This window comes from Rhinatrema bivittatum, chromosome 1, assembly GCF_901001135.1.
Source record: "Rhinatrema bivittatum chromosome 1, aRhiBiv1.1, whole genome shotgun sequence".
NCBI classification, from domain to species: domain Eukaryota; kingdom Metazoa; phylum Chordata; class Amphibia; order Gymnophiona; family Rhinatrematidae; genus Rhinatrema; species Rhinatrema bivittatum.
Genome location: NC_042615.1, coordinates 226,694,094 through 226,720,363, shown reverse-complemented (window position 1 = coordinate 226,720,363; position 26,270 = coordinate 226,694,094). Strand labels below are relative to the sequence as shown.

At 45.5% G+C, this 26,270-nt stretch overlaps 1 protein-coding gene across 1 annotated transcript in view; it reads right to left on the bottom strand.

The window, feature by feature from the left end:
• POLN (DNA polymerase nu) overlaps positions 1–26,270 on the bottom strand; it is a 419,903-nt gene that overhangs the window by 299,673 nt on the left and 93,960 nt on the right. Inside the window, exon 5 of the mRNA XM_029592374.1 lies at positions 16,074–16,186. Coding sequence (XP_029448234.1) covers positions 16,074–16,186 — 113 coding nt within the window. The remainder of the gene's footprint in view (positions 1–16,073; positions 16,187–26,270) is intronic.

Here is a 26,270-nt window from a genome sequence, read left to right as displayed (position 1 = left end):
GATATAAAAGGGGAGGTGCTGTTACTAGAGGATTTCAATCTTCTGGATGTTGATTGGGACATCCCAACTGAGGGGTCTTCTAGAAGCAAGAGATTCTGGATTCTCTGCAGGGAGAACCATTCCATCAACTGGTAATGAAACCCACATGAAAGGAGATGATAGTGAATCTGATGCTTATCAACGGGGACAGTGTTTCTGAAGTTGTAGTGGACTATTATTTAAATCTAGTGATCACTGGATGGTGTGGTTCAGTATTAGAGCATAGGCAAGGGTCTTAGACTTCAGGAAAATTAACTTTGTTAAAATAGGGAAGTACTCAAGGAGTCATTAGCTGGATGGGAAAATCTTTGGGAAAATCAAGAGCAGTGGGCAAAACTAAAAAGTAGATATTATAAGGGCAATTAACCCTTTTGTTAGGAAAATAAATAAAGGAATGAAGAAAGAGACCACTGTAGTTTTCTAAAGAAATAGCTGAAAAGGTAAGGAAAAGAAGATTAGCATTCATAAATGATATAATCATAAATGATTGCTGAAAGAGGAAGACCGGCAACAACATCTGGGAAAACTAAAAAAGCTGAGAAAGTAGTCAGGAATGCAAAGATACAAATGGAAGAAAAAATATCAAATACAGTATAATAGGGAGACAAATCTTTTTTTTTTAGATCTACTGTCAAGAGGAATTGCAAAAGTGACATTGTGAGACTCAGAGGAATATATAGAGGCTGACGAGAACAAAATTAAATTGCTTAACTAATATTTTTGTTAGGTGGAAAGCTGAGGAGCAGACCACATAAAACAAACTCAAATAGGACTGGAAGTGAAGTAAACCTCAATCAGTTTTCAGAAAAGTGTGCTTACGACAAGCTATCTACACTTAAATTAGTTCTAGTGATGGTGCCAGATGCAGTACATCCATGGGTTTTAAGGGAACTTAGAGAAACTAAGGAAGCTCCACTGGCTGATCTTTTCAATGCTTCTTTAGAGTAGTTCCAGAGGACTGGAAACAGGTGGATGTGTAAGGTCCTTCATTTTCAGTTTAAACCAATTTTCACCCATAAATTCCCTGATTTTTCCATAAGTGACAACTGGTTTAATCTGATTTTCACCCTAATTTTAGGCTGATTAAAGAGCAGTTCCAGAGCTGCAGATACAGAGTTTCAAGGTCTCCAGCTACTATTGGAAGCCAGGGCAGGTCAAAGCACCTGCAGTGTTTGAAGCCCCATCCCCACCAGTAAATGTGCTCACCCTCCAATGCCATTGATGTAAAGTTTCAGGTCCCGCCTCCCGCCTCCCCCACCCCATTCAGCCAAAGTGCCTGTTGCTTGGTGCTGCCAATGCATTCATAGCACTTCCCAGCAAGCTCACTGGCCCAGTAAAAAAGAAGTCAGTACTGCAGAGCATGAGAGCCCCAGTAAGCATGCTGCCAAAGGAGAGAGGAGAAACCTGGAAGCACCACTAGTAAGGATGAATGTTATGTCAATGGGAGAGAAAAGAAGGAGATTTGCATTGGGGGGTGTGGGAAGAGAAAGGGATATCCTAGGCATGGGGATGGGGATAGAGGCAGGAATGCTGCTGAGTGGGTGAGTAGAAAAATCAACTTAATATTGGCTTCTGTCCAACAAAATAGACTCTGATATTCACCCAGACAAACAATCCCAGGAAAAATTTAAAAAATAAAATCCAAAAATGAAGGTCCCTATTCACAAAAGTGAAAGTATGGAGGAGATGGGGAAACTATAGGCTGGTTAGTCTGACCTCTGTGGATAACAAATTAATGGAATCACTGCTAAAACAGAGGATAGTGCAGTTTTTGGAATCTAGTGGATTACAAGATCTGAGGCAGCAGCATGCCTTTACCAAAGGTCTTAAGATGGCCAAACAAGTGTATAAAACAACAACAAAAGCCAGAAAGACACTTAAAAGTAATTTTTAAAAGCCCAACTTGTGCATCAAATAGGGGATGAGCGAATATGTTGGGCTGGTGTGTGCCGAGTGGATTTTAAAAGCCACTGGGATACACATGTACATGCCACCTCATGCACAAATTAAAGGTTTCCAAAAAGTGGTGGGGCATGGTCTGGGCAATGCATAGGCATTCCAGGATTTTAATATGAAATTTGCACGTAAATACTTACGCACACTGGCGCATGCTGGGACTCCCTGCCACGTAACTTTACTTCTGCTATGGATGACGTGCAACTTACAAAACAAAAATATCTAAGCAGATCAATGGGGTTTTAAAGGTCGGGACTAACAGTGAGAAGAAAAGCTATTAAACTGGGAGGGCTTGGAAGTCCTATCCCTTAACTGGGTGAATTGGGAACAAAATTGGAAAACTGGCAATGGCGTCAGCACATGTGCCTTTTAAAATCCCCCCTTACGCGGTAAAAGCAACATTTGCACACAAATGTGCACACCCATTTAAAATTAAGCACACGTGCATGCAGTCAGGCAATTTTATAACATGCATGCATATACGTGCATATGTTATAAAATTGCTGCATCCCCGGGTGCGGGCCAATGAATTCGTGCACATGTGCGCCCGCATGCCAATTTGAAAGTTACCGTCACAGAGAGAAGTGTGGCGAGACCCCATTTGGAATTCTATATACATTTCAAAAGGATATAAACTGATTGGAATCAGTCCAGAGGGTGGCTATTAAAATGATCGGTGGTCTTCGTTCTAAAGGAAATGGGGACAGACTTAAAGATCTAAATGTATACCAGGGAGGAAAGTTGGGATAGGAGAAATATGAGAGAGACATTTAAATACCTCCAAGGTTTTCATACAGAGGAGACAGGCTTCTTTCAAAGGAAATGAAGCTCTAGATTTCTCCTGAGTCGACTCCCTTTCATCCTCATGAGGTTGAGGATGAGGATGAAAGGGAGTCGACTCAGGAGAAATCGAAGGAAATATTTCTTTACAGATTGGATAGTGAATGCATAGTACAGCCTCCCCATAGAGATGGTGGAGACAAGAATAGTATCTGAATTCAAAAAGATAAAGAATAAACACAGAGGATCCCTGAGGGAGTAAAAGGGATCGTAAAACTGAGTAGTTGGTGTGGATGGACAGATTGGATAGGCAGAAATGGACTTTTTCTGCTGTCATGTTTCAGTGTTTCTAGGAATGGCTCTCATACCTTCCCACAAACAAAACAATACACTTTTGAAAACTCTTTATAAAAACACACTATTAATTCAACCTAAATACTTCCTTTTGAAAACATTTATACAAACACTATTAAATCAACCCACATGCACACTCTTTAACAAACTTTAAACATTCATTTTTCCAAGCAAAAAAAAGCACCTCAGTAAATCAATACTTTTCCAAAGTTAAAACAAAAAGCAAGCTTTTATCTATTTCATGTGTGGCAACTCCCTGGTCAACCATTAGATGGCTCTAGATCCATACCCATAGAATTCCAGCTTTGAATGGGACACCATTCTTATACAGCACCTTCCCTTGAGCCAGGCTGTGATTGGTAGTCTCAATCTACTTGGGGGGGTGAGGGCTAGGTTAGGAGCATGTGTGGTCATTTTGCTTTGTCTATCAGAGACTTGGGAGCTGATTTTGTGTTTTCCCTGTTGGGTTGGGCCTACTAACCCAACTTAAGAACATTAGAACATGCCATACTGGGTCAGACCAAGCCCAGCATCCTGTTTCCAACAGTGGCCAATCCAGGCCATAAGAACCTGGCAAGTACCCAAAAACTAAGTCTATTCCATGTTACTGTTGCTAGTGATAGCAGTGACTACTTTCTAAGTCAACTTAATTAATAGCAGGTAATGGACTTCTCCATGAACTTATCCAATCCTTTTTTAAACACAGCTATACTAACTGCACTAACCACATCCTTTGGCAACAAATTCCAGAGTTTAATTGTGCATTGAGTGAAAAAGAACTTTCTCCAATTAGTTTTAAATGTGCCACATGCTAACTTCATGGAGTGCCCCCTAGTCTTTCTATTATCTGAAAGAGTAAATAACTGATTCACATCTACCCGTTCTAGACCCTCATGATTTTAAACACCTCTATCATATCCCCCCTCAGCCGTCTCTTCTCCAAGCTGAAAAGTCCTAAACTATTTAGTCTTTCCTCATAGGGGAGCTGTTCCATTCCCCTTATCATTTTGGTCGTTCTTCTCTGTACCTTCTCCATCGCAATTATATCTTTTTTGAGATGCGGTGACCAGAATTGTACACAATATTCAAGGTATGGTCTCACCATGGAACGATACAGAGGCATTATGACATTATCCGTTTTATTTACCATTCCCTTTCTAATAATTCCCAACATTCTGTTTGCTTTTTTGACTGCCGCAGCACATTGAACCAACGATTTTAATGTGTTATCCACTATGACGCCTAGATCTCTTTCTTGGGTGGTAGCACCTAATATGGATGGGTAGCATGGGTTATTTTCCCTATATGCATCACCTTGCACTTATCCACATTAAATTTCATCTGCCATTTCAATGTCCAATTTTCCAGTCTCACACGGTCTTCCTGCAATTTATCACAATCTGCTTGTGATTTAACTACTCTAAACAATTTTGCATCATCTCCAAATTTGATTACCTCACTCGTCATATTTCATTCCAGATCATTTATAAATATATTGAAAAGTAAGGGTCCCAAAACAGATCCCTAAGGCACTCCACTGTCCACTTCCTTCCACTGAGAAAATTGTCCATTTAATCCTACTCTCTGTTTCCTGTCTTTTAGCCAGTTTGTAATCCACGAAAAGACATCACCACCTATCCCATAACATTTTACTTTTCCTGGAAGCCTCTCAAGAGGCACTTTGTCAAACGCCTTCTGAAAATCCAAGTACACTATATCTACCGGTTCACCTTTATCCACGTTTATTAACTCCTTCAAAAACGTGAAGCAGATTTGTGAGGCAAGACTTGCCTTGGGTAAAGCCATGCTGACTTTGTTCCATTAAACCATATCTTTCTACATGTTCTGTGATTTTGATATTTAGAACATTTTCCAATATTTTTCCTGGCACTGAAGTCAGGCTAACCGGTCTGTAATTTCCCGGATCGTCCCTGGAGCCCTTTTTAAATATTGGGGTTACATTAGCTTTTCCTCCAGTCTTCAGGTACAATGGATGATTTTAATGACAGGTTACAAATTTTTACTAATAGGTCTGGAATTTCATTTTTTAGTTCCTTCAGAAGTCTGGGGTGTATACCATCCAGTCCAGGTGATTTACTACTCTTCAGTTTGTCAATCAGGTCTGCCACATCTTCTAGGTTCACCGTGATTTGGTTCAGTCCATCTGAATCATTACCCATGAAAACCTTCTCCATTACGGGTACCTCCCCAACATCCTCTTCAGTAAACACCGAAGCAAAGAAATCATTTAATCTTTCTGCGATGGCCTTATCTTCTCTAAGTGCCCCTTTAACCCCTCGATTATCTAACGGCCCAACTGACTGTGTCACAGGCTCTCTGCTTTGGATATATTTAAAAAGGTTTTACAGTGAGTTTTTGCCTCTACGGCCAACTTCTTTTCAAATTCTCTCTTAGCCTGTCTTATCAATGTCTTACATTTAACTTGCCAACGTTTATGTTGGGATAGACCTGTCTTACATTTAACTTGTCTTACATTTAACTTGCCAACGTTTATGTTGGGATAGACCTGTACTCCAGGGAGAAAGATGTCTCTTGATTAGAAGGAAGTGGGGGGCACAGGTTCTCCTTCCTCCTCATCCTCCCCCAAACTTTGAAATGATGTACATCTGGAGAAAAAGCACTGCACAAAGGAGTCTAACAGTATTCTGTCTTTGCTATGTGTTTCCTATATACAATTTAAACTGATAGCTTAACTCAGTATTTATTCACAGACCTAGGAGGCCACTTCTTTAATTCTAGACGTTATTAACACGCAAAACAATCTTACTGTGTATAAAATGGAGATAACAGTCTGGGCCACAGAAATAAAGGGGGTCATTCATCATACTAGGACCTTAATGCAATATTTATTGCAAAGCCCATTTCAAAGAGAGAGAGAGATAGCAAGAGAGAGAGAAAGACAGACTCTGAGGAGGTACACATATTGGTCAACTTTTATACCACTGTAAGAGGGGCCATTCTGAACTCGGGGTGAGATTTTGGTGGTGGTCTAGGATTTGTTGGACAGTTTTACATGCACAGCAGAGTTACAAACAGCACAGTAGACATAAGCAAAATTTTTATGTGATATGGATTGATGAAAGGTATAAAAAGATGAGATTTCTATAATGTACTCTTCACCTAGCTTGATGCATGCTCTACCTAGCCACTATCAAGCTAGGTCGAGAGTACAATGTACAAATCTCATCTTTGTGTATCTTTCATCACTCCAAATCACATAAAATCTTCAGTGATGTCTACTGTGCTGTTTGTACTTCTGACTGTGCATGTAAAACTGCTCCCCAAAACCTCATCCACCACCAAAACCTCACACTGAGTTACTAGTTAACCCTCTTACATGTCTCTCTCTCTCTCTCTTTCTCTCACATATATTTGGAAATTACCCCTTTTTTTTAATCACAGGCACTATTCTTGCAAAATTTATAGCAAAATGATGAATCTAGGCCAAAGAGAGGTAAAATTAGGATTGTTCTGAAGGGCAGGCCAGATTAGATGCTGCATCATACAAGCTGGACAGGACAGAGCTGACTGAAAACACAGGAGGAAAAATGCCCAGGAATCCCTGCTTCCATGTCAGAGGTTATCCCTTTAGAGCCAGCAGCATGGAATCTAGCAGAAACAGTGAATGAACAGGCTGACTACCAATTGGCAATTTAACAGAAAACAAGAAACTATGCAGAATAAAGCATGAACAGTAGCATTAGCAACTGTGGAAGCATGACAACAGTAAACAAAAAGAAAACCACCTGTGGATTCAGCACCAAAGAATTGTTGTGTGCTACAGGGTAAGACTGTTGATTCCCCTTGTGTTTCTCCATCTAACAAATGAGGACATTTCACAAAAGGAAATAATTGATTAGGAGCACAGCAAGATGTAGTCTCATAAAATTTGACATCTTGGATCCTCCCAAACTTTTCCTTTTATAGGAATGTGTTCAGATCTCATAGGCTTTGGATGGGTCAGAACGAGGAAACAGGTGGAGTGACATCTCTGCTCTTTTCCAGCAGGGAAACAGGTTTGACTCCTGGAGCCTAGAAGGAGAAGATTTCCAGCCTGAACATATCCTGGTATAAGAAGGGCTTAAATACCCTTTTAGATTTGGATGAATTTCCAATAAGTATAATCATTAACTGCCCTTGTCAGTCTGGAGAAAAGCAAGTTTGCTTACTGTAAACGGTGTTTCTGTAGACAGAAGGATGAATTAGTCATGCTGTCATGGGAACTGTCAATCAGGTCCGGGAGGCGGAGCTTCCAAAGCGATGTCAGAGCTTTGCTCTGAGGTTGCGCATGGTTTCCCGCGCTCGGATCAACTCTCCTCAGTCTATGATAAAGCAAGCGTGGTCGTAGCCTACAACGGTCGACTGTGCAGGGAAGTGGGTAGGTCAGCATGGCTAATTCATCCTGCTATCTACGGAAACACCGTTTACTGTAAGCAAACTTGCTTTTTCCGTCGATAGCAGGACTGAATTAGCCATCCTGTCATGGGAGTCCAAAGCTCCCTAACACGCTGTAAACCGATTAGATGTTCCAAACAATTATCGGTATATAAAAAAAACCACAAATAAATAAATAAATAAATGCTTCATGGAATTGTGTCAGTTCGTATCGTATATGCGTGTTGGCGATTATGTGCCAGTCGACCCCGCCAGTGGTTCCTTTAATGATTATAATAATGTACGTCCCAATTTGGCATCGACTGCCGTCTGCTGGTCTAAGCTGTAATGGGAGGTGAATGTGTGAAGAGACGCCCTCGTGGCAGCTTTACAAATGTCTAGCAGTGGAACGTGTTTTAAGTGAGCCAATGAAGCTGCTACTCCTCTGGTTTGATGAGCGGTGGGAAGCGAAGGTAACTTGGTCTGACGTTTGTCATAGCAGAAAAGTATGCACTGAGTAATCCAGCTAGAGATAGTTCATTTCGCCACTGGTAGTCCAGGGGCATTTGGATTGAACGAGACAAATAGTTGTGAAACTCTGTTAGGGGATTGGGTTCATTGTTTATAGTAAGCCAATGCCCTCTTGCAGTCCAATGTGTGCAGAAGTTTCTCACGTTCGTTCTGATGCGGCTTCGGACAGAATGTAGATAGTTCTATGGATTGGTTGAGATGAAATGGAGATACTACCTTTGGTAGAAAGGTGGGATGGGTTTGAAGGAGTACTTTATCATGGTAAAACTGAAGATATGGGGTATAATGTACCAAGGCTTGTAACCCGCTAACCCGGCAAACTGAGGTGACCACAACTAAGAAAACTACCTTCCAAGTCAGGTATTTGAGTTGCGCCGCTTCCATTGGTTCAAATGGGGGTAGCATCAACTGTTCAAGTACCAGGTTGAGGTTCCATGGAACGGGGGTTTAGCGACTGGAGGGCGAAGGTGAGTGAGCCCTCTGAGGAATCGTGAAACCATCAGATGATGGGAGATCAGATGACCATCATGGAGCCGGTGAAAGGCAGCTATGGCACTAAGGTGGACCCGGACAGAAGCCATGGCAAGGCCTGCTAATACAATGTATGTAGATACATCAGAAGCATGTCCAGGGTGCATGTGAGTGGGTCCACCCCGCTTGACGTGCACCATGCTGCATAGCGTATCCATTTGAAATGATAGCTGCGTCTTGTGGATGGTTTTCTGGAGGCCAAAATTATGTTTTGTACTGAAACTAAAAATCCTTGTTCAGTAAGAAGGAGACGCTCAACCTCCACGCCGTCAGATGTAAGGAGGCATGGAGCGGATGCAGGAGAGAGCCCTCCTCTTGTGATAGGAGGTCTTCTTGATTTGGTAAGTGGAAGGGCACCGCTGTGGAAAATCAGAGGAGGTGCATGTACCACGGTTGACGCGGCCACGCTGGTGCTATCAGAATCAATTGTGTGCCATCGTGCATGCACTTTTGTAGTGTTTTGGTGATGAGAGAAATGGGGGAAACGCATACATTAAGGTTTTCCTCCATAGAATTAGAAAGGCATCCTGGGTGGTCCTGTACAGACTTGGCCAGACCGAGCAGAAACGAGGTGTTTTCCGGTTGGATTCCGTGGCGAAGAGGTCTATTGTCGGTGTTCCCTACCTTCGGAAGATCTCCTTTGCTATGATTGGGTTGAGAGACCATTCATGGGGGTGAAACACCTTGCTCAATTTGTCTGCCCTGGTGTTGGAGATGCCCGGCAGGTAGGTTGCTTGCAACTGAATTGAATTTTTGCCGGCCCATAGCAGAATGGTTACCTGGTTGTCCATGTAGACCATCACCCGATGACCCCAAAGGTGAGATACAAAGGTCTTTAATGCATATGGTATCGCTCGAAGTGCTAAGAGGTTGATTTGATACGACTGTTCCTGTTGTGTCCACAGGCCTTGTGTCTGCAGATGATCGAGATGCGCCCCCCCCTCCCCCAGCCTTTGCGGGAGGCATCCGTGGTGAGAACAGCATTTTGAGGTAACAGTAGAATGGCGCACCCTTGCTGAGCATCCGTGCACATAGTCATCAGTCGAGTTCCCTGCACATGCCTGATGTTAGGGATACAGCCATCGTCAGGGGTTGGGAATGTTGTTGCCATTGGCGTTTGAGATCCCATTGGATGTGGCGCATGTGTAGTCCGATTGTGGTTACTGCATGGATGGCCGCTGCCATGTGTCCCAAAACTGTAAGAATTTGCAGGGCCGAAGGCATCGGGGTGCGGCATAAGTGTCGGAAGAGCTGACGCATCGTGATTCTTCTGTCGTGAGGCAGGAAAATTCTGTGTTGGTTCATGTCCAGGATGGCTCCTATGAACTGAATCCTTTGGGTAGGTTGCAGATTGGATTTTTCGTAGTTGACATTGAGACCCAACTGACCGAGGTGGGAAATTGTATCTTGTAGGTTCTGTAGGAGTGTCTGAGGGTCGGACGCTATCAGGAGCCAATCGTCCAGGTAAGGAAAAATTATAATTCCCCGTTGATGGAGGAATGCCACCACCACCGCCATGCACTTGGTGAAGACCCTGGGTGCTGTCAAGAGACCTAAGGGAAGTACTTTGTATTGGAAGTGCTGGCCATGAACTTGAAAGGATAGGTATCGCCAGAAGGAAGGATGCATTGGAATATGGGTGTACACATCCTTGAGATCTATAGAACACATCCAAGCTGTGGGTGGAATCAGGGGTAGTATGGACTTGAGGGATATCATCTTGAACAGGGGTGGGCAAGTCCGGTCCTCGAGGGCTGCAAACCAGTCGGGTTTTCAGGATACCCCTAATGAATATGCATGAAATAGATTTGCATACAACTGAGGCAGTGTGTATGCAGGTCTCTCTCATGCATATTCATTAAGGATATCCTGAAAACCCGACTGGTTTGCGGCCCTCGAGGACCAGAAGTGCCCACCCCTGATCTTGAACTTTTCCTTGACAATGAATTTGTTGAGGTCTCGGAGGTCCAAGATGGGACACAGATCCCCAAACTTTTTTGGAATGAGGAAGTATGGGGAGTAGAACCCCGTGTCTTGGTTGGATGGAAGGAGGCGCTGGATTGCCTGTTGGTGAAGTAAGGCAGACACTTCCTTCTGCAACTGCATGAGGTTGGATCTGAGCTCCCAGGATGTCAGGTGGGGAAGGGGCGGTGAACTCTGGAAGGGGATTCGATATCCGGAGCGGACAATGTCCAGAACCCACTGATCCGATGTGATTGTTTCCCACTGTTGAAAGTGAGCTGTTATGCCTCCTGCTAGAACCTGTTGTGATGGTGGCGGAGTGAAGTCTAAAAAGATGGGTTGGACTTTGCTGCGGTAGTTGGTGGTTGTGTTACTGGACGCTGAGGGCGTTGATGGCCTCTGTGGTTTTGAGGGACTTGTGGTTGCTGTCGTGGAGGAGGCTGATACTGCGGCGCCCTATAGGAGGTATACAGATGATACGGACGCCGCTGGAAGGACGGTCTCCTGTTCGGGGTATAGTAGCCCCTCGATGCTGGGTAGGACTGAGAGGCGGTGAGAGACTGCACCGCTACCTTCTGTTCTTTATGTTGTGCTAATGTCTCCTGGAATTGGGAGCCAAAGAGATTGTCACCCTTGCAGGGTAGATTGGCCAGTTCGTCATGGATGTCTGGTCTGATCAAGCTAGCATGAAGCCATGTGACTCTGCGGGCTGCAATAGCCTCCGCCGAAACCCTTGAAGAGGCCTCAAAACTCTCATACACGGTACGCAGTAGATGTCTTATAGCTTCCTCGATGTCTTGCATCAAGACTGGATCTGCTGGCGTCTGAGGCTGTGACTCCGAACCCTGCTTAAGGTGCTGTATGCAGTCATATATGTACTGAATGATGTAGCACTGATGATGGTCTATCTGGGCAGCTAACATGGAGGCTTGAAATGTTCGCTTAGCAAAGTCGTCTAAAGATTTCAAGTCTCGACCCGGTTGTGTGGATGAGTGAATCTTTGATTTCTTGGCTCGCGCTATAGCGGATTCCACCACCAGGAAGGAGTGAGGTAGTTGAGTTGAGGTATAATAGGACGACCTTTGCATCTTAAACGTAAGGTCCATTTTCTGGGAGACTGCTGGTAGCGTGAAGGGTGACTCTCATGAACGTTCGAGAACCGAATCCAGCACCCTATGCGTTGGCAAAGCTGTGGGTTCTGCCGGAAGATCGAAAATTTTTAGCAATCCTAGGGTGTCCGCTCTAGGGTCTGGTATGTTTTGTATGTCAAGGTTGAGAGCCTTTCCCATTTTTTCCAGAAATTTGGGATAAGTAAGGTCCTCGGGCGGAAAGTACAGTTCAGCCGGTTGTTCCTCTGGTTCCGAGGGATATCCCGTCTACGAGTCAGGAGTGGTAGTGTGACCCATAGGTGACGTGGGGTGGGAAGGAAAATCCTGCAGTGGCGATACTGTGGTGAGAATGGGAATATTCACTGGAGTCGGTGGTAAAGGTATCAGTAAGGCCAGTCCCGAGCGTTGTGGAGAGGACAGTGCTGTACTGGGAGAACTAATCGGCATCTTGTAGGTAGCCTGTATGATCTCAAAAAATCCCACCAGAGTAGTTGATAAAGTGGAAAATGCCTCCTGTGTCTGAGGAGGCATGACCGGGCGGTGTGTTATGCCCCGGCGCGGCAATGCCGCTAACAGTATATCAGAGTCTGGTGGGGGCATATTAGCATCCTGGGTATGAGGTGAATCCCTTGCTTTCCGTTTGTTTGCAAGAGGCTCCTGTAAACTGTGTCCACCAGAGCGTGTTTTAAAGATGTAGGACAGGTCCGAGTAGACCCTGAGAGACGAAGATGACAGGGAGAGAGAGTGAGGAGAAGCGGGGGGGGGGGGGGGGGAACTGTGAAAATAAGGGGTGAGGAACTGTGAAAATCAGGTGTGAGTGTCTTCGCTAGTTGTGGAGTGACCCATCAAGGGAAGGTTTGAATGAACAGCCAAGTTTTCAGTTTCTTTCTGAAGGAGAAAGGGCATTGTTCCTGGCGAAGTTCTGGGGGAAGTAGATTCCATTGATAAGGTCCAGCAGTGGACAAGGCTCGTTTCTGAATGGAAGTGTGACTAGTGGATTTATTAGGGGGAGCCTGGAGAGATCCTTTGTATGCCGATCTGATCGGTCTTGTGGAAGCGTGGAGTTCAAGTGGTATTTTGAGTTGGAGTGTGGATTGATGATAGATGGTTTTGTGGATGATGGATAGGGTCTTGAACAGTATTCTATAGTTGATGGGTAACCAGTGTAAGCTTTTAAGGATTGGTGTGATGTGGTCCTTACGACAAGAGTTTATAAAGATCCTGGCTGCGGCATTTTGAAGCATCTGTAGTGGTTTGGTTGAGGAGGACGGAAGGCCGAGGAGAAGCTTGTTGCAATAGTCAATCTTTGAAAACAGTATGGCTTGTAGGACTGAACGGTAATCCTGAAAGTGTAGGAGAGGTCTTAGTTGTTTTAGAACATGTAGCTTATGGAAGCATTCCTTAGTGGTGTTGTTAATGAACTTTTTGAAGTTCATTCTGGTGTCGAGAGTAGCTCCTAGGTCTCTCACCTGGTTTACTAATGGTGAGAGTGGGTTGCTGACAAGGGGGTTGTTGTCATTAGGAGAGATGACTAGCAGTTCTGTTTTGGAAGTGTTAAGAACCAGATTGAGACTTGAGAGTAGACTATTGATGGAGAGAAGGCAGTTGTTCCAGAAGTTCAGGGTGCTGGAGGTGGGATCAGTGATAGGGATTAAGATCTGCACATCATCAGCGTATATAAAGTGAATTAGGTTGAGACTTTCTAGGAGCTGGCATAGGGGTAGCAGATAAATATTAAACAGTGTGGGGGATAGCGAGGAACCCTGGGGTACGCCATGATTGGAAGGGATGGGCTGGGATTCTTTATCGTTTACTCTCACCTTGTAGTTCCTATTATTTAGGAAAGATTTGAACCATTTGAGTGCCGAGCCTGTGATGCCGATTTCCGCCAGACGGTTGATGAGGATTGCATGGTTTACTGTGTCGAATGCTGCAGAGATGTCGAGAAGGGCCAGTAGGTAGGATAGGCCTTTGTCTAGGCCCATCAGATGAGGATTGCATGGTTTATTGTGTCAGATGCTGCGGAGATGTCGAGAAGGGCCAGTAGGTAGGATTGGCCTTTGTCTAGGCCCATCAGGATGTTGTCTGTTAACGAGAGTAAAAGTGATTCCGTGTTTAAGCGTTTCCGGAAACCGAATTGCGAAGGATAGAGAATGTTGTGAGAGTCTAAGTAATCTGTGAGTTGGTTGTTGACTAATTTTTCCATTAGGTCATGTCGATCGGTGCGACGACGTCGACTCACGGGGCGATTCTTCTGGCACCGTGGCCGCATGCGTCAGCGGACGCGAATGTAGAGTATGCGTCATCTGCAGCGCATCGGTGGAGGATGTAGACGCAGGTCGCACCGTGACCATGTGTGTCAAAGGCCTCTGAGCCCCCTGCTCGATTAACAGGTGCTTCATCAATGCAGACGACTCCTTCCGACTCTTCAATCAGTCCCGAGTAGGGTCCCTGTCTCTGGACGGTACCAGGTGCGTGTTCTGTCCGGGATCGCCTTCAGGCCTAGACGTGGACGTTTCAACCGAGGCCGCTCGGCGCTGCTGGGGTGGCATCATGGAAGCTGGTCCCAGCGATGATCGCGCCTCGGAGGGGGCGGCGTATGAACCCGTCTGGCCCAGTTTTAAGGCCTCCATCTTGTCGGCTCTCTGCTGACGCGCTCACAGACACATCTTGCCGCCGTGGGAACAGGTTGCCATCGGGTGGTCTGGGCCCAGACACCGATAGCACCTGTCATGATCGTCCGTTCAGGACATTACCTTCCCGCAGGCACATGGCTTAAAGCCTGAGGGACGAGGGTCCACCTTCCTTCCTGTCTTTCATTACGATGTTTTAATTTGACTTCTTTTTTTTTTTGTCATAAACTGAGGAGGTCTGGAGCTCCGTGTGCAATCCCGCGCGCAGATAAAACAGACTAAGGAGAATTGATCCGAACGCGGGAAACCTCGCGCAGCCTCAGAGCAAAGCTCTGACATCACGTTGGAAGCTCCGCCTCCCAGACCTTATTGACAGTTCCCATGACAGCATGGCTAATTCAGCCCTGCTATCGATGGGAAAGCCAGTTGTCTGAAATTGCAAGGGTCCTATGCTTTATGGGAAAAAACATAGCTTTCCTCTTACAAGAAGTTATTCTAGCATGTGACCTGGAAGATTGGCTATAGCGGCATGTGTGCTCCAAGACTCTTCTCTGCAGAACTCTCTGACAGCTGCTCTTTGTTTCCAGCCTGCCTTTCAGCCAACTGAGCTGGGGATGCTGCTGCAACAGCACAAAACTGAAGGAACCCCTGAGGTAATGAAGGCAGATGCCTGGTCTCAGGGCTGAAAATGGCATCAGTACTCAATGGGGACATCATCTCTCTCATACCCATGATGTTGCCTTGGCTGCTCTCAATTGGAAACAGCTATAGATCAAGCCCGCAAACGTAAGGGGCCCATTGGGTAGGCTCTAATCTTCGCTTTCTTTTTTTCTACCCATATTGAGGGAAAAAGAAGACATTATTAAGAAATTGTTGTACTGCTTTGAGGCATCAGCTTGGACTACTGCCATCTTGAATCCCTGGCCATAAATCTGTCTAAGTCACAAATACAGGTGAATTTTGCCCCAGACGAAAACATAACAAACATATTTGTGAATATATTGATCAGCTGTTTACATAATTGATACAATGTAAGTGTTCTACTATCTCATGTTTAGTATGATCCAAGTATACTGCTATCCACTCTTTTCCTAGGATCCTATTGAAAACTAGGTTGTTGTTGTAATCTGGCTTTCCCAGTCAAATTTAAAAAAATGATATCACAACCACATAGCCACTTTTCTCAAAAAATAGAGCTATATTTTATACTTTTGACCATAGCTTGCTGTAGAATTCATTATTTTTATTAAAAAATATTTGTATTCTGTTAAATCCAAATGAACAAGCCTGTACATTTACTATACATATTAGGTTACAGTTTTTCTAGTGACAATGAGATACTGCTAAATTTTGAGGGCTGTTTCAAGAGATGATGATCCTAATGACATTTAAATAAGGCTGCAGATTTCAGTAAATCTATCACGCAGTACTAGTGCAGCAATCAGGAGACTGGCATGCCCCAGTTATTATCCTTTCAAGATATTTGTTTTAACTTGAAAACATCTTAATTATATATTTAAGAAAAATTTAGCTTGGCTACCACTAAGAACAACACAAATAGAACTCTGAAAAGTAAGTCTACAATGTTAACAGTAAATGCAGTAAAATGTTTCAGTTATAGCTTCCTTTCACCCTTGTTTTTTCTCCATCACTGACTGGACTATAGCAGCTTTATTCAAAATGGAAAACTAGAACAAATTTTCAGTAAAAAGTCAATTTCAAAATTTCTGAGGGAAAAAAATTGCAGTGAGACATTTACATTTGCAAGCTATGCCCTACCTACCTTGTTTCCAGTTGATATGCTTGCCATAAATCTGAAGAACTGTTCTCAGAAAATCCTTGGCATTGAAACAAATGACACTACCTTTACAACAGATTATTTGCAATAACATATCCCTGGAGAAAATAAATACAAGATATAAGAGATACAAATCAGGTACTTTTATAAGTCTCTAAGGGGCCAATTTTCAATAGCTTGTATTGTATGCAAAACATGGAAGCTATTTTAATTCATGTGCATGTTGCGGTTCTGGCTACGAGCGCCGCGACTAGACCCTTACCTCCGTGTTTCTGGACCTGTTCCTGCTTTCACCGGCCTAGTTTCTGTCTTGTTCGGCAGCGTCCCAGCGAGGGCTGCGCCACCGGGAAGCCGTCCATGGATGCCCTGTCTCTAGGCGCGCGCGCCACTTGAGTGCTTTTCTAGGCCGTTTCCCACCAGTGGTGACTCCGCCCAAATCTTGACATCAGACGCCGCAGCCTTGATAAGCCGGCCGCAGTCACCCAGTCTTTGCCTTGCAACGGGCTTACCTACCGGATACCTGTTGCGCTGTGCCCCGGAGCGTCCTGCTTTGCTAATCGCTCCGTTCCTGCTTGCCTACTACAGTACCTGCTTGGTTCCTGCCTGCCTGCTACAGTACCTGCCTGGTTCCTGTTTACCTGCTACTGTTCCTGCCTGGTTCCAGTACCCGAGTCCTGCTACAGTTCCTGCCTGGTTTCAGTACCCGAGTCTTGCTACAGTTCCTGCCTGGTTCCAGAACCCGAGCCCCGTTACAGTACTGTCCTACAGTCCTAGTCTGGTTCCAGTTTCCAGTCCTGATCCACTACCGCCTAAGTCCCAGCGGCCGGGCCCCTATGGGCTCCTCCCGGGGGGGCTTCAGTTTCCAAGGGTGAAGCCACCTAAGTCCCAGTGGTTGGGCTCCTACGGGCTCCTCCCGGGGGAGTACCAGCTTCCAGAGTGAAGAGCACCTCTACGTCCAGCCTGAACATCTGCTTCCTGGCCTGTGGTATGCTAGAGACTTTTGAATACCTTTCCCAGTCTCCTGCAGGTCGGCCCAAGGGTCCACTAAACTGACATTCCCTAACAGATTGCAAGGCCATGGGCTCGGCGGATGTGTCCGCTCCCTTGGATCTGCCTGGGATGGCTCAGCAGATGCTACAGCACCAGAGCTGCATTGATACACTGGCAACCACGGTGGAATGGCTATCTGCGAGCCTGTAGGCCCTGCCTCCTCCTGGCAGGGTCCCCGAGGGACACAGCTCTTCAGTGACTCAGCTACCCTCTCCCTTCTGCTACGCTAGAGATTTAAGGACCTGTCGTGGCTTTCTGAACCAATGTTTTGTACGGTTCTCTCTGCTGCCTCAGCAGTTCCCCTCGGATGCGGTAAAAGTGGCGTACAGCCTGTCCCTGCTTGATGGAAAAGCCTTAATATGGGCTTCTTCCCTTTGGGAAAACAATGATCCTTCGCTAACGAACTTACAACAGTTCATCTCGAACTTTCGTCGGCCTTTGATGAGCCCGCCCGAGTAGCCACGGCTACATCTGATCTGCTGCAACTCTGACAGGGGGCGCGCTCCTTGGCAGATTATGCTATGGAGTTTCGGACTATAGCCCAAGAAGTAGGTTGGCAGGATGGTAGTCTTAAGGCCATCTTCTTGGAAGGTCTGTCCAGACGCATAAAGGATGAGATCTGCCGGAGGACCTCAACGCTTTGATTGAGATGGCTGCTAGCATTGACCGCCGCCTACAACAACGGGCCAAGGAGCAGCACTCCTCTCGCCATAGTCCTGCCCGTGGGCCATCGAGACCTGTATCCTCTCCCAAGATTTCTCGTCCAGATGTTCCCACCTGTAAACCTATACAGCTGGGACGGGCCTTGCTTTCTGCTGAAGAAAGGCAACGTCGCCGTTCGTTGAAGTTGTGTTTATATTGTGGTCAGAAGGGCCACTTCTTGGCGCGCTGCCAGGAGCGTGCGGAAAATGCCAATGCCTAGGAGGTCCGGAGGAGCTCCTCCTAGGCTGGGCTACAGCTCCTCAATGTACCGTCCCTGTTACCCTGGAATATCCTGGAGGATCGTTTGAGACGATGGCGTTCCTAGACTCGGGAGCCGGAGGTAATTTCATCCTGCAGGACCTAGTCTCTCAGTTGCGCATCCCTACGCAAAGACGGGAGGTCCCGTTATGAATTACCTCTATCCAGGGGACGCTCCTTCCAGGACCTGTCCTGATGTCATGGCACCCGTTACTATCCGCACCGGGGCGATCCATTCGGAGGAGATAGCCTTCCTAGTGTTGGATAAGGCTGTCCACCCTGTGGGGCTAGGGTTGCCATGGTTACAGAAGCACTCCCCCACGATTCAGTGGGATACGTTACAGATTGTCAAGTGGAATCCTTTCTGCTTAGCTAATTGTATGAAAGTGCCTAAGATGTCCGCACTTCCATTGATGCACTCTGCCTTAGGTCTTCCTGCACCTTATGAGGACTTTACGGATGTATTTTCCAAGAACAAGGCAGAGATCCTTCCTCAGCACCGTCCGTATGACTGCGCTATAGACTTGTTACCTGGTACTATGCTTCCCCGTGGAAGGGTGTATCCCTTATCCTTACCTGAGACCCGGGCCATGTCCGAGTACATTTCAGAGAACTTGGCCAAGGGGTTTATTCGCCCGTCCAAGTTGCCTGCATGGGTAGGCTTCTTTTTTGTCAGCAAGAAGGACGGCTCGCTGAGACCGTGTATAGACTATCGAGGCCTAAATTCCATTACTAAGCGAGACCGTTACCCGCTCCCGTTAATCCCAGAGCTCCTCGATCAGCTCCAGGGAGTGAAGATTTTCACAAAGTTGGACTTACGAGGAGCATACAACTTAGTCAGAATCCGTCCCGGAGATGAGTGGAAAACCGCGTTTAATACCAGAGATGGGCATTACGAGTATCTTGTGATGCCTTTTGGCTTATGTAATGCACCGGCGGTGTTCCAGCACCTTATGAATGAGGTGTTGCGGGACCTTCTGAACACCTGCGTAATCGTTTACCTCGACGATGTGTTAATCTACTCTCAGGACCTGCCTTCACATTGTCAGCAGGTCCGCCAAGTGCTCCAAATATTCAGGGAGCATGGTCTGTACGCGAAACTGGAAAAATGCAGCTTTGAAAAGACCCTGCCGTTCCTGGGCTACAAAGTCTCTGCAACAGGTTTTCAAATGGATCCTGAGAAAGTGGCGGCAATTAAGAATTGGCCACAGCCTAAGGGCCTTAAAGTGTTGCAACGCTTCCTCGGTTTTTCCAATTTCTACCGTCACTTTATTCCTCACTACTCTCGTATTGTGGCTCCATTGACTGCCCTCACCCGAAAGGGGGCCAACGCGGTGGATTGGCCTGTCCCGCCTGCCAAGCCTTCGAGGCCCTTAAGGAAGTCTTCCTGTTAGACACCTGTCTTCGTCATCCGGATCCCAGCCGGCCCTTTGTGGTGGAAGTGGATGCCTCCAATGTGGCCGTGGGGGCCGTGCTGAGCCAGTACTCAGATTCTGGACAATTGCTACCCTGTTCTTATTTCTTGAAGAAATTCTCTCCGGCGGAGAGCAACTAATGTGTTGGAGATAAAGAGTTGCTAGCCGTGAAACTTTCCCTGGAGGAATGGAGACAGTGGTTGGAAGAAGCCAACCATCCTGTTACAATTTACACCGATCACAAAAACCTAGCATTCTTGAAGCAAGCCCAACGCCTGAACCCAAGACAAGCCCGGTGGTCGCTGTTTTTTGACCGGTTCGACTTTACCTTACGCTATCGACCCGGCTCTAAGAATGTTCGAGCTGATGCGCTCTCGCGCTCTTCTGAGATCGAAGAGACCCCTGACATGCCTCAGTTTATTTTGGATCCTGTGAAAGTCAGTCTAGCAACAACCTTGGTGTCCTCTCAAGGGAAGACCGTCGTTCCATATCGCTCCCAGAGAGCAGTTCTCTCTTGGGCCCATGTCTCCCTCACGGGGGGGCCATGCTGGCTGCAAAGGGACCTTAGACTTGTTGAACAGATTCTACTGGTGGCCGATGGTGAGACAGGACGTCCAAGCTTTTGTGAGCTCGTGCCCGATCTGTGCTGTGCAGAAGCCGCTCATTGGGAAGCCCAGAGGTCTGTTGCAACCATTGCCCATCCCGTGGAGCCTTGGACACACATCTCCACTCACTTTGTTGTGGATCTTCCCGTCTCAGCAGGTAACTCGGTCATTTGGGTAACCGTAGACCGATTCACCAAGATGGCGCACTTTGTCCCCCTGCCAAAATTGCCTTCTGCATCTGACCTAGCTAACCTTTTCACCCAGCAAATCTTCAGACTTCACTGTCTCCCACAGGATATAGTCTCCGACAGAGGACCACAGTTTACTGCTCGTTATTGGAAGGCACTTTGCAAATGCTTCAATGTGCAACTTAGTCTTTCGTCTGCGTTCCATCCTCAAAGTAATGGGCAAACGGAATGAACTAACCGAACCCTGAAGACTTTTCTCCGTTCGTTCGTGAACGAACGCCAAGATAATTGGGCCCAGCTACTCCCATGGGCGGAGTTCTCGTACAATAATCACACGCATGCTGCTACTAGAAGTTCGCCTTTCCTGGTCGTCTATGGGAAGCAACTTCGACTGCCCTTGCCTTCACCTGAACCTAGTGCACTCCCGGCAGTGCAAATTTCACCTCGCCAGCTTCTTTCCTTGTGGACGTCTATCCAGGGAAAGATCCGTAAAGCCACCCAGTCCGCCAAGAAATGGGCGGATAGGCATCGTCAGCCAGCACCTATCTTCCTCCCAGGAGATCGTGTCTGGCTAAGTACCAAAAATCTTCAGCTACGTATTCCGTCTCGAAGACTAGCTCCAAGATTCTGTGGACCATTTCGAGTCGCAGAACGAGTGGGAGCAGTCTCGAACCGACTACGCCTACCCTCCTCCATGCGCATACACAACGTGTTCCATGTGTCATTGCTGAAGCCTCTTGTTTTATCCAGGTACCACTCCTGGGCTCCTGAACCCTCGCACCCTTCAGTACCGGACGAGGTTACGTATCAAGTCCGTGAGGTCTTGGATGTCCGATTTCATCAACGCCGATGGGAGTACCTGCTTGCCTGGGAGGGTTGCGGACCCGAGGATAATTCTTGGGAACCGGCCCGTAACATCCTTGACAAGGACTTATTACGGCAGTTCCATTTGGACCACCCGAGTAAACCTGGACCGGCTAAGAGGGGGCGTAAGAGGGGAGGTACTGTTGCGGTTCTGGCCACGAGCACCGCAACCAGACCCTTACCTCCGTGTTTCTGGACCTGTTCCCGCTTTCACCAGCCTAGTTCCTGTCTTGTTCGGCGGTGTCCCGGCGAGGGCCGCACCGCCGGGAAGCTGTCCATGGATGCCCTGTCTCTAGGCGCGTGCACACGCGCTACTTGGGCGCTTTTCTAGGCCGTTTCCCACCAGTGGTGACTCCGCCCAAATCCTGACATCAGACGCCACAGCCTTGATAAGCCGGCCACGGTCACCCAGTCTTTGCCTTGCAACGGGCTTACCTACCGGATACCTGTTGCGCTGTGTCCCAGAGCGTCCTGCTTTGCTAATCGCTCCGTTCCTGCTTGCCTGCTACAGTGCCTGCTTGGTTCCTGCTTGCCTGCTACAGTACCTGCCTGGTTCCTGTTTACCTGCTACTGTTCCTGCCTGGTTCCAGTACCCGAGTCCTGCTACAGTTCCTGCCTGGTTTCAGTACCCGAGTCTTGCTACAGTTCCTGCCTGGTTCCAGAACCCGAGCCCCATTACAGTACTGTCCTACTGTCCTAGTCTGGTTCCAGTTTCCAGTCCTGATCCACTACCGCCTAAGTCCCAGTGGCCGGGCCCCTACGGGCTCCTCCCAGGGGGGCTTCGGCTTCCAAGGGTGAAGCCACCTAAGTCCCAGCGGTTGGGCTCCTACGGGCTCCTCCCGGGGGAGTACCAGCTTCCAGGGTGAAGAGCACCTCTACATCCAGCCTGAACGTCTGCCTCCCAGCCTGTGGTATACTAGAGATTTTTGAATACCTTTCCCAGGCTCCTGTAGGTCGGCGCAAGGGTCCACTAAACTGACATTCCCTAACACAATCTAAACTCACTGACATGCGGATAAAAGTACACATGTTAATCAACCCATGTGTACTTTTAGCCACATTTCAGGAGGGCAGTTTTAAGTCAGACCATTTAATCTGGGTAAATACGTATTTACCCAGCTAAATGCCTTTTGAAAATTGACTTCTGAATGTATTTTAAATGGTATCAGGAAATATCATTTGTGATAGAATGTTTTAAAACAACATTTCTGTAAGGTAGTATATAAATGGTAACCTTCTTGGTTTAATTTTTTGGATAGCGAAGGAGAATAAATTGCAAATCTTAATTTTATCCAGTCAACTAAGTGCACAATAAATTTGATTTGGTCGTGGTTATAATAACTTCATTTATTTTAAATGGTGACTCCTTCTTTACATCCCACACAGATAAGGCATACAGTTTAACAGCAGTCCCCTGTATGCCTTATCTGTGTGGGATGTAAAGAAGGAGTCACCATTTAAAATAAATGAAGTTATTATAACCACAACCAAATCAAATTTATTGTGCACTTAGTTGACTGGATAATTTACGTTGTAAAGTGCACTTTGAGCTTTGGTTGTTTTGTTTGGACAAATCTTAATTTTAACCATCAGCTACTTTTGTTTAAAATGTAATAGCAAAGAATGTTCAGCACTATTGGGGTAACTAGCTAATACAATATGTAACTGTAAAGGGTTATTTAGATCCCATACCAGGAGAATGAAAGAATGTAACAGAATACAAGCAGTTAAGAGGATTCAGGTTCTACAGTACTGCAGCCAGTATAACCAAAGAATACAGGCAGACAAAAGTTCCCTTCCCATAGCTCAGAAGACCTAGAACCGCCTGGGTCTTTATATCCTTCCCTGTAGTTTAAGGTCCCAGGAGGATGTTTTACTGGTGATCCCATCTATTAAGGAGGCTAGGCTGACAATTACATGTAATAGAGCCTTCCTTTGTTCTGTATGTCTTTGGTATATGATGCTAAAGGAGCTTCAGCGAGTGAAAAACTTTTTCCCTTCCATAAGCAGCTGAAGACAGTGTAATTTTGCCAATTTTCTAACCTCTAATTTTAGCTTTTAGTCTCTGATTTTTAGACAATTCAATATGGCCATATGTGCAGAATATCATTTCCACTGGTTTGGTTTGGGGCTATATTTTTCCTTAGGCTCATTTTCATTTGGTTCTACAGATTATTAATTATATTTTATCCTTGGATTTTGTACATTGAATACTGCTGTTTGTACTTTTGCATTGTTTTATATTTTGCTTGCTTATTTGATTCTATTTTATGTTTTGAGCAGAATGACTCAAAAAGCTAAGTTGCTCACTTGTAACATGTGTTCTCTGTAGACAACAGGATAAATCACCCACACAAGTAGGTGACATCATGTGATGGTGTCAAGAAAAAGCTCTCTTATCAGTCTTTCTGATCATTTGCAGATTTTCCCATAGAGTCACACACTACATGAGCAGCAACAACTCTAGAAATTTTTGATTGGATGTTATAAAGGGAGCACAGTAAATTTCAGGGTGGGCAAGTGCCAAGTACCTTTCCATTTAACTGGTGAAAGTGGTCCAGCCAGACTGAAGGCATAGCTGGGAGTAAAAGATTTTTGTCTGAGGGGAACCTAGACCCCCCCCCCCCCACCTCCCTTCTGGAGCTACCCCTGCATACGAATCACCTAAACATCAACTGAGGGGAGGGAGGTGGGATTCTATCTATAGAGAACACTTATTATGGGGAGTAACAGCCTTCTCTGTGGGCAAGCAGGATAAAGTCAGCTATACAAATGGAGACTCTCAAGTTGAAGGTTGCATATTTTTGGTTTGTTTTGCATTTCAATAGATCATTGGAGGGAAGAATTGAAATAATTAATTAAATAAGTTTCACAGGCTTGCTTTATCACAACTGCTGTTTGCCAAGAAACATTTTCTAGGCAGTAATGAGCAGTGAAAGTATGAATGGAAGACCAAGTGGCAGCCCTAAAGATATCATCTATGGAAGCAGAGTGAAGATGTGCTTAGGATGCTGCTGTAGCCCTAACCTAATGGGTTTTCACATTATTTGAAAGATTTTGGCTTGATTGTAGCACGATCCATCAGAGATCCATCAGAGTTCCAAGTTGAAGGAGTCCTCCTTGAAACTGAAAAAACCCTCTTGACTGAGCTAAAAGAAATGGAAAGGTATGATGATTTCTTGTGGGATTTTGTTCTTTCCAAATAGAACAGTAATGCTCTTCTGCAGTTCAATATGTGGAAATCCTACTTGCCCTTATGGGAGTGAGATCTCGGAAAAATTGTTGGTAATACAATGGATTGATTTAAATGAAATCGGGAAACCACTTTTGGGAGAAATCTAGGATGAGTTTTCAAAACTACTCTATTGAGAAAAAACTGAAGAAAAGGAGAGAGTAAGACTTCACAGGGCAACTGCATAGTTGACACTAGTTGGCTTCAACACCCATGCCATCAGAGCCAAAGACTGAAGGTTGGGATGTCGAACATTTCTATTGTAATGCATGATGAAGGATGGTAATATCCACAGTGGTATTGATTGTTGAACTGATAGGCATTGAAGCCATGGAAACCAGATTTGATGAGGCCAAAAATTGGTTATCAATTCATATCCCCCCCCCCCCCACAGCTTTTGAATTATTGTAGATATATGAGGAATTAGGGGAAATACATAAAGAAGTTCTTGATTCCAAAGAATTAAGAATGCATTTACAGCCATTTTGTCCCTTACTGGTCTCCTGGAACAGTATGCAGGAAGCTTGTTGTTCAGGGATTTTGAGAAGTCTATTTGCGGAGTGTCCCAATGTTGGAAAAGTTCCTATTTTGTCTGAAATTGTAGAAACCATTCATGTGGTTGAAGTTGGTGACTTAAGCTATCTGCTGTCTGATTCTGGTTTCCTGGAAAATAGACAGCTTGAAGAAAAATCCTATTACCCATTTCCAAATTCTGGGGCCTCTAGGCAAATCTTTGAAGAAGATGTTACCCCTTTTTCATCGATATAACTCTCTTACTTCCAACCCTCGCCATCTCTTTGCCACACTCAATTACCTCCTCAAACTTCCCTAACTTTCCTCCCCCCCTTCACTCTCTGCCCAATCTATGGTTAACTACTGCCATTACAAGATTCACAAAATTAGTCTTGCGTTCTCAACCAGGTCACCTTTACCTGCTTCTCCCCCTACTTCTTTCCTCTACCCTTCTCTTGGCCTCTGCCATTCTCTCCTCCTTTCCTGAATTCACAAGAGGAAGAAACTGTTTGTCTTCTCTCTTCCTCCAAACTCACTATTTGTGCCTCTGACCCTGTTCCCACTTAATTCCTCAGCTCTCTCTCCACTGCAGTCATCCCTTCCATCTGACACATCCTCAATCAATCACTCTTCACTGTTATGTTCCTGCTGCCTTCAAACATGCTGTAATCATACCACTCCTTAAAAACCTTCACTGGATACTACCTGTCCTGCGAACTATCATTCTATCTCCCTTTTGCTCCAAACTACTTGAACATGCTGATGTCTTGATTTTTTTGATTCATTCTGGTATGATTTTCACCCTCTATTTTCAATTGAAACAGCCTTTACCAAAGTCTCCAATCACCTATTTATGGCTAAAGCCAAAGGCTTTTTCTCAGTCCTTAACCTCCTTGACCTATCTACTGTTTTTGACACTGTTGATCACCTCCTAAACCTTGATACTCTGTCCTCACTTTGATTTTGGGACTCTGTCCTATCTTGGTTCTCTTCTTACCTCTCCCATCACAATTTTAGCATTTTCTCTAGTGGTTTCTCCTCTACTGCCATTCTACTATCAAACTGGTATACCTCAGGGTTCTGTCCTGGGCCTCTTCTTCCCTATATACTAATTCCCTTGATATTCTAATTTCCTTTCATGGCTTTCAATACCATTTTTATGTTGATGACTCCCATATTTACCTTTCTACACCAGAAATTTCACTAGAAATCAAGCCCTAGATCTCAGCCTGCTTGTCTGACATTGCTGCTTGGATGTTCCACAGTTACCTTAAATACAACATGGCCAACACAGAGCTCCTTATATTTCACCCCAAGCCAACCTCCCCTCTTCCTCCTACCTCAGCTCATAACTT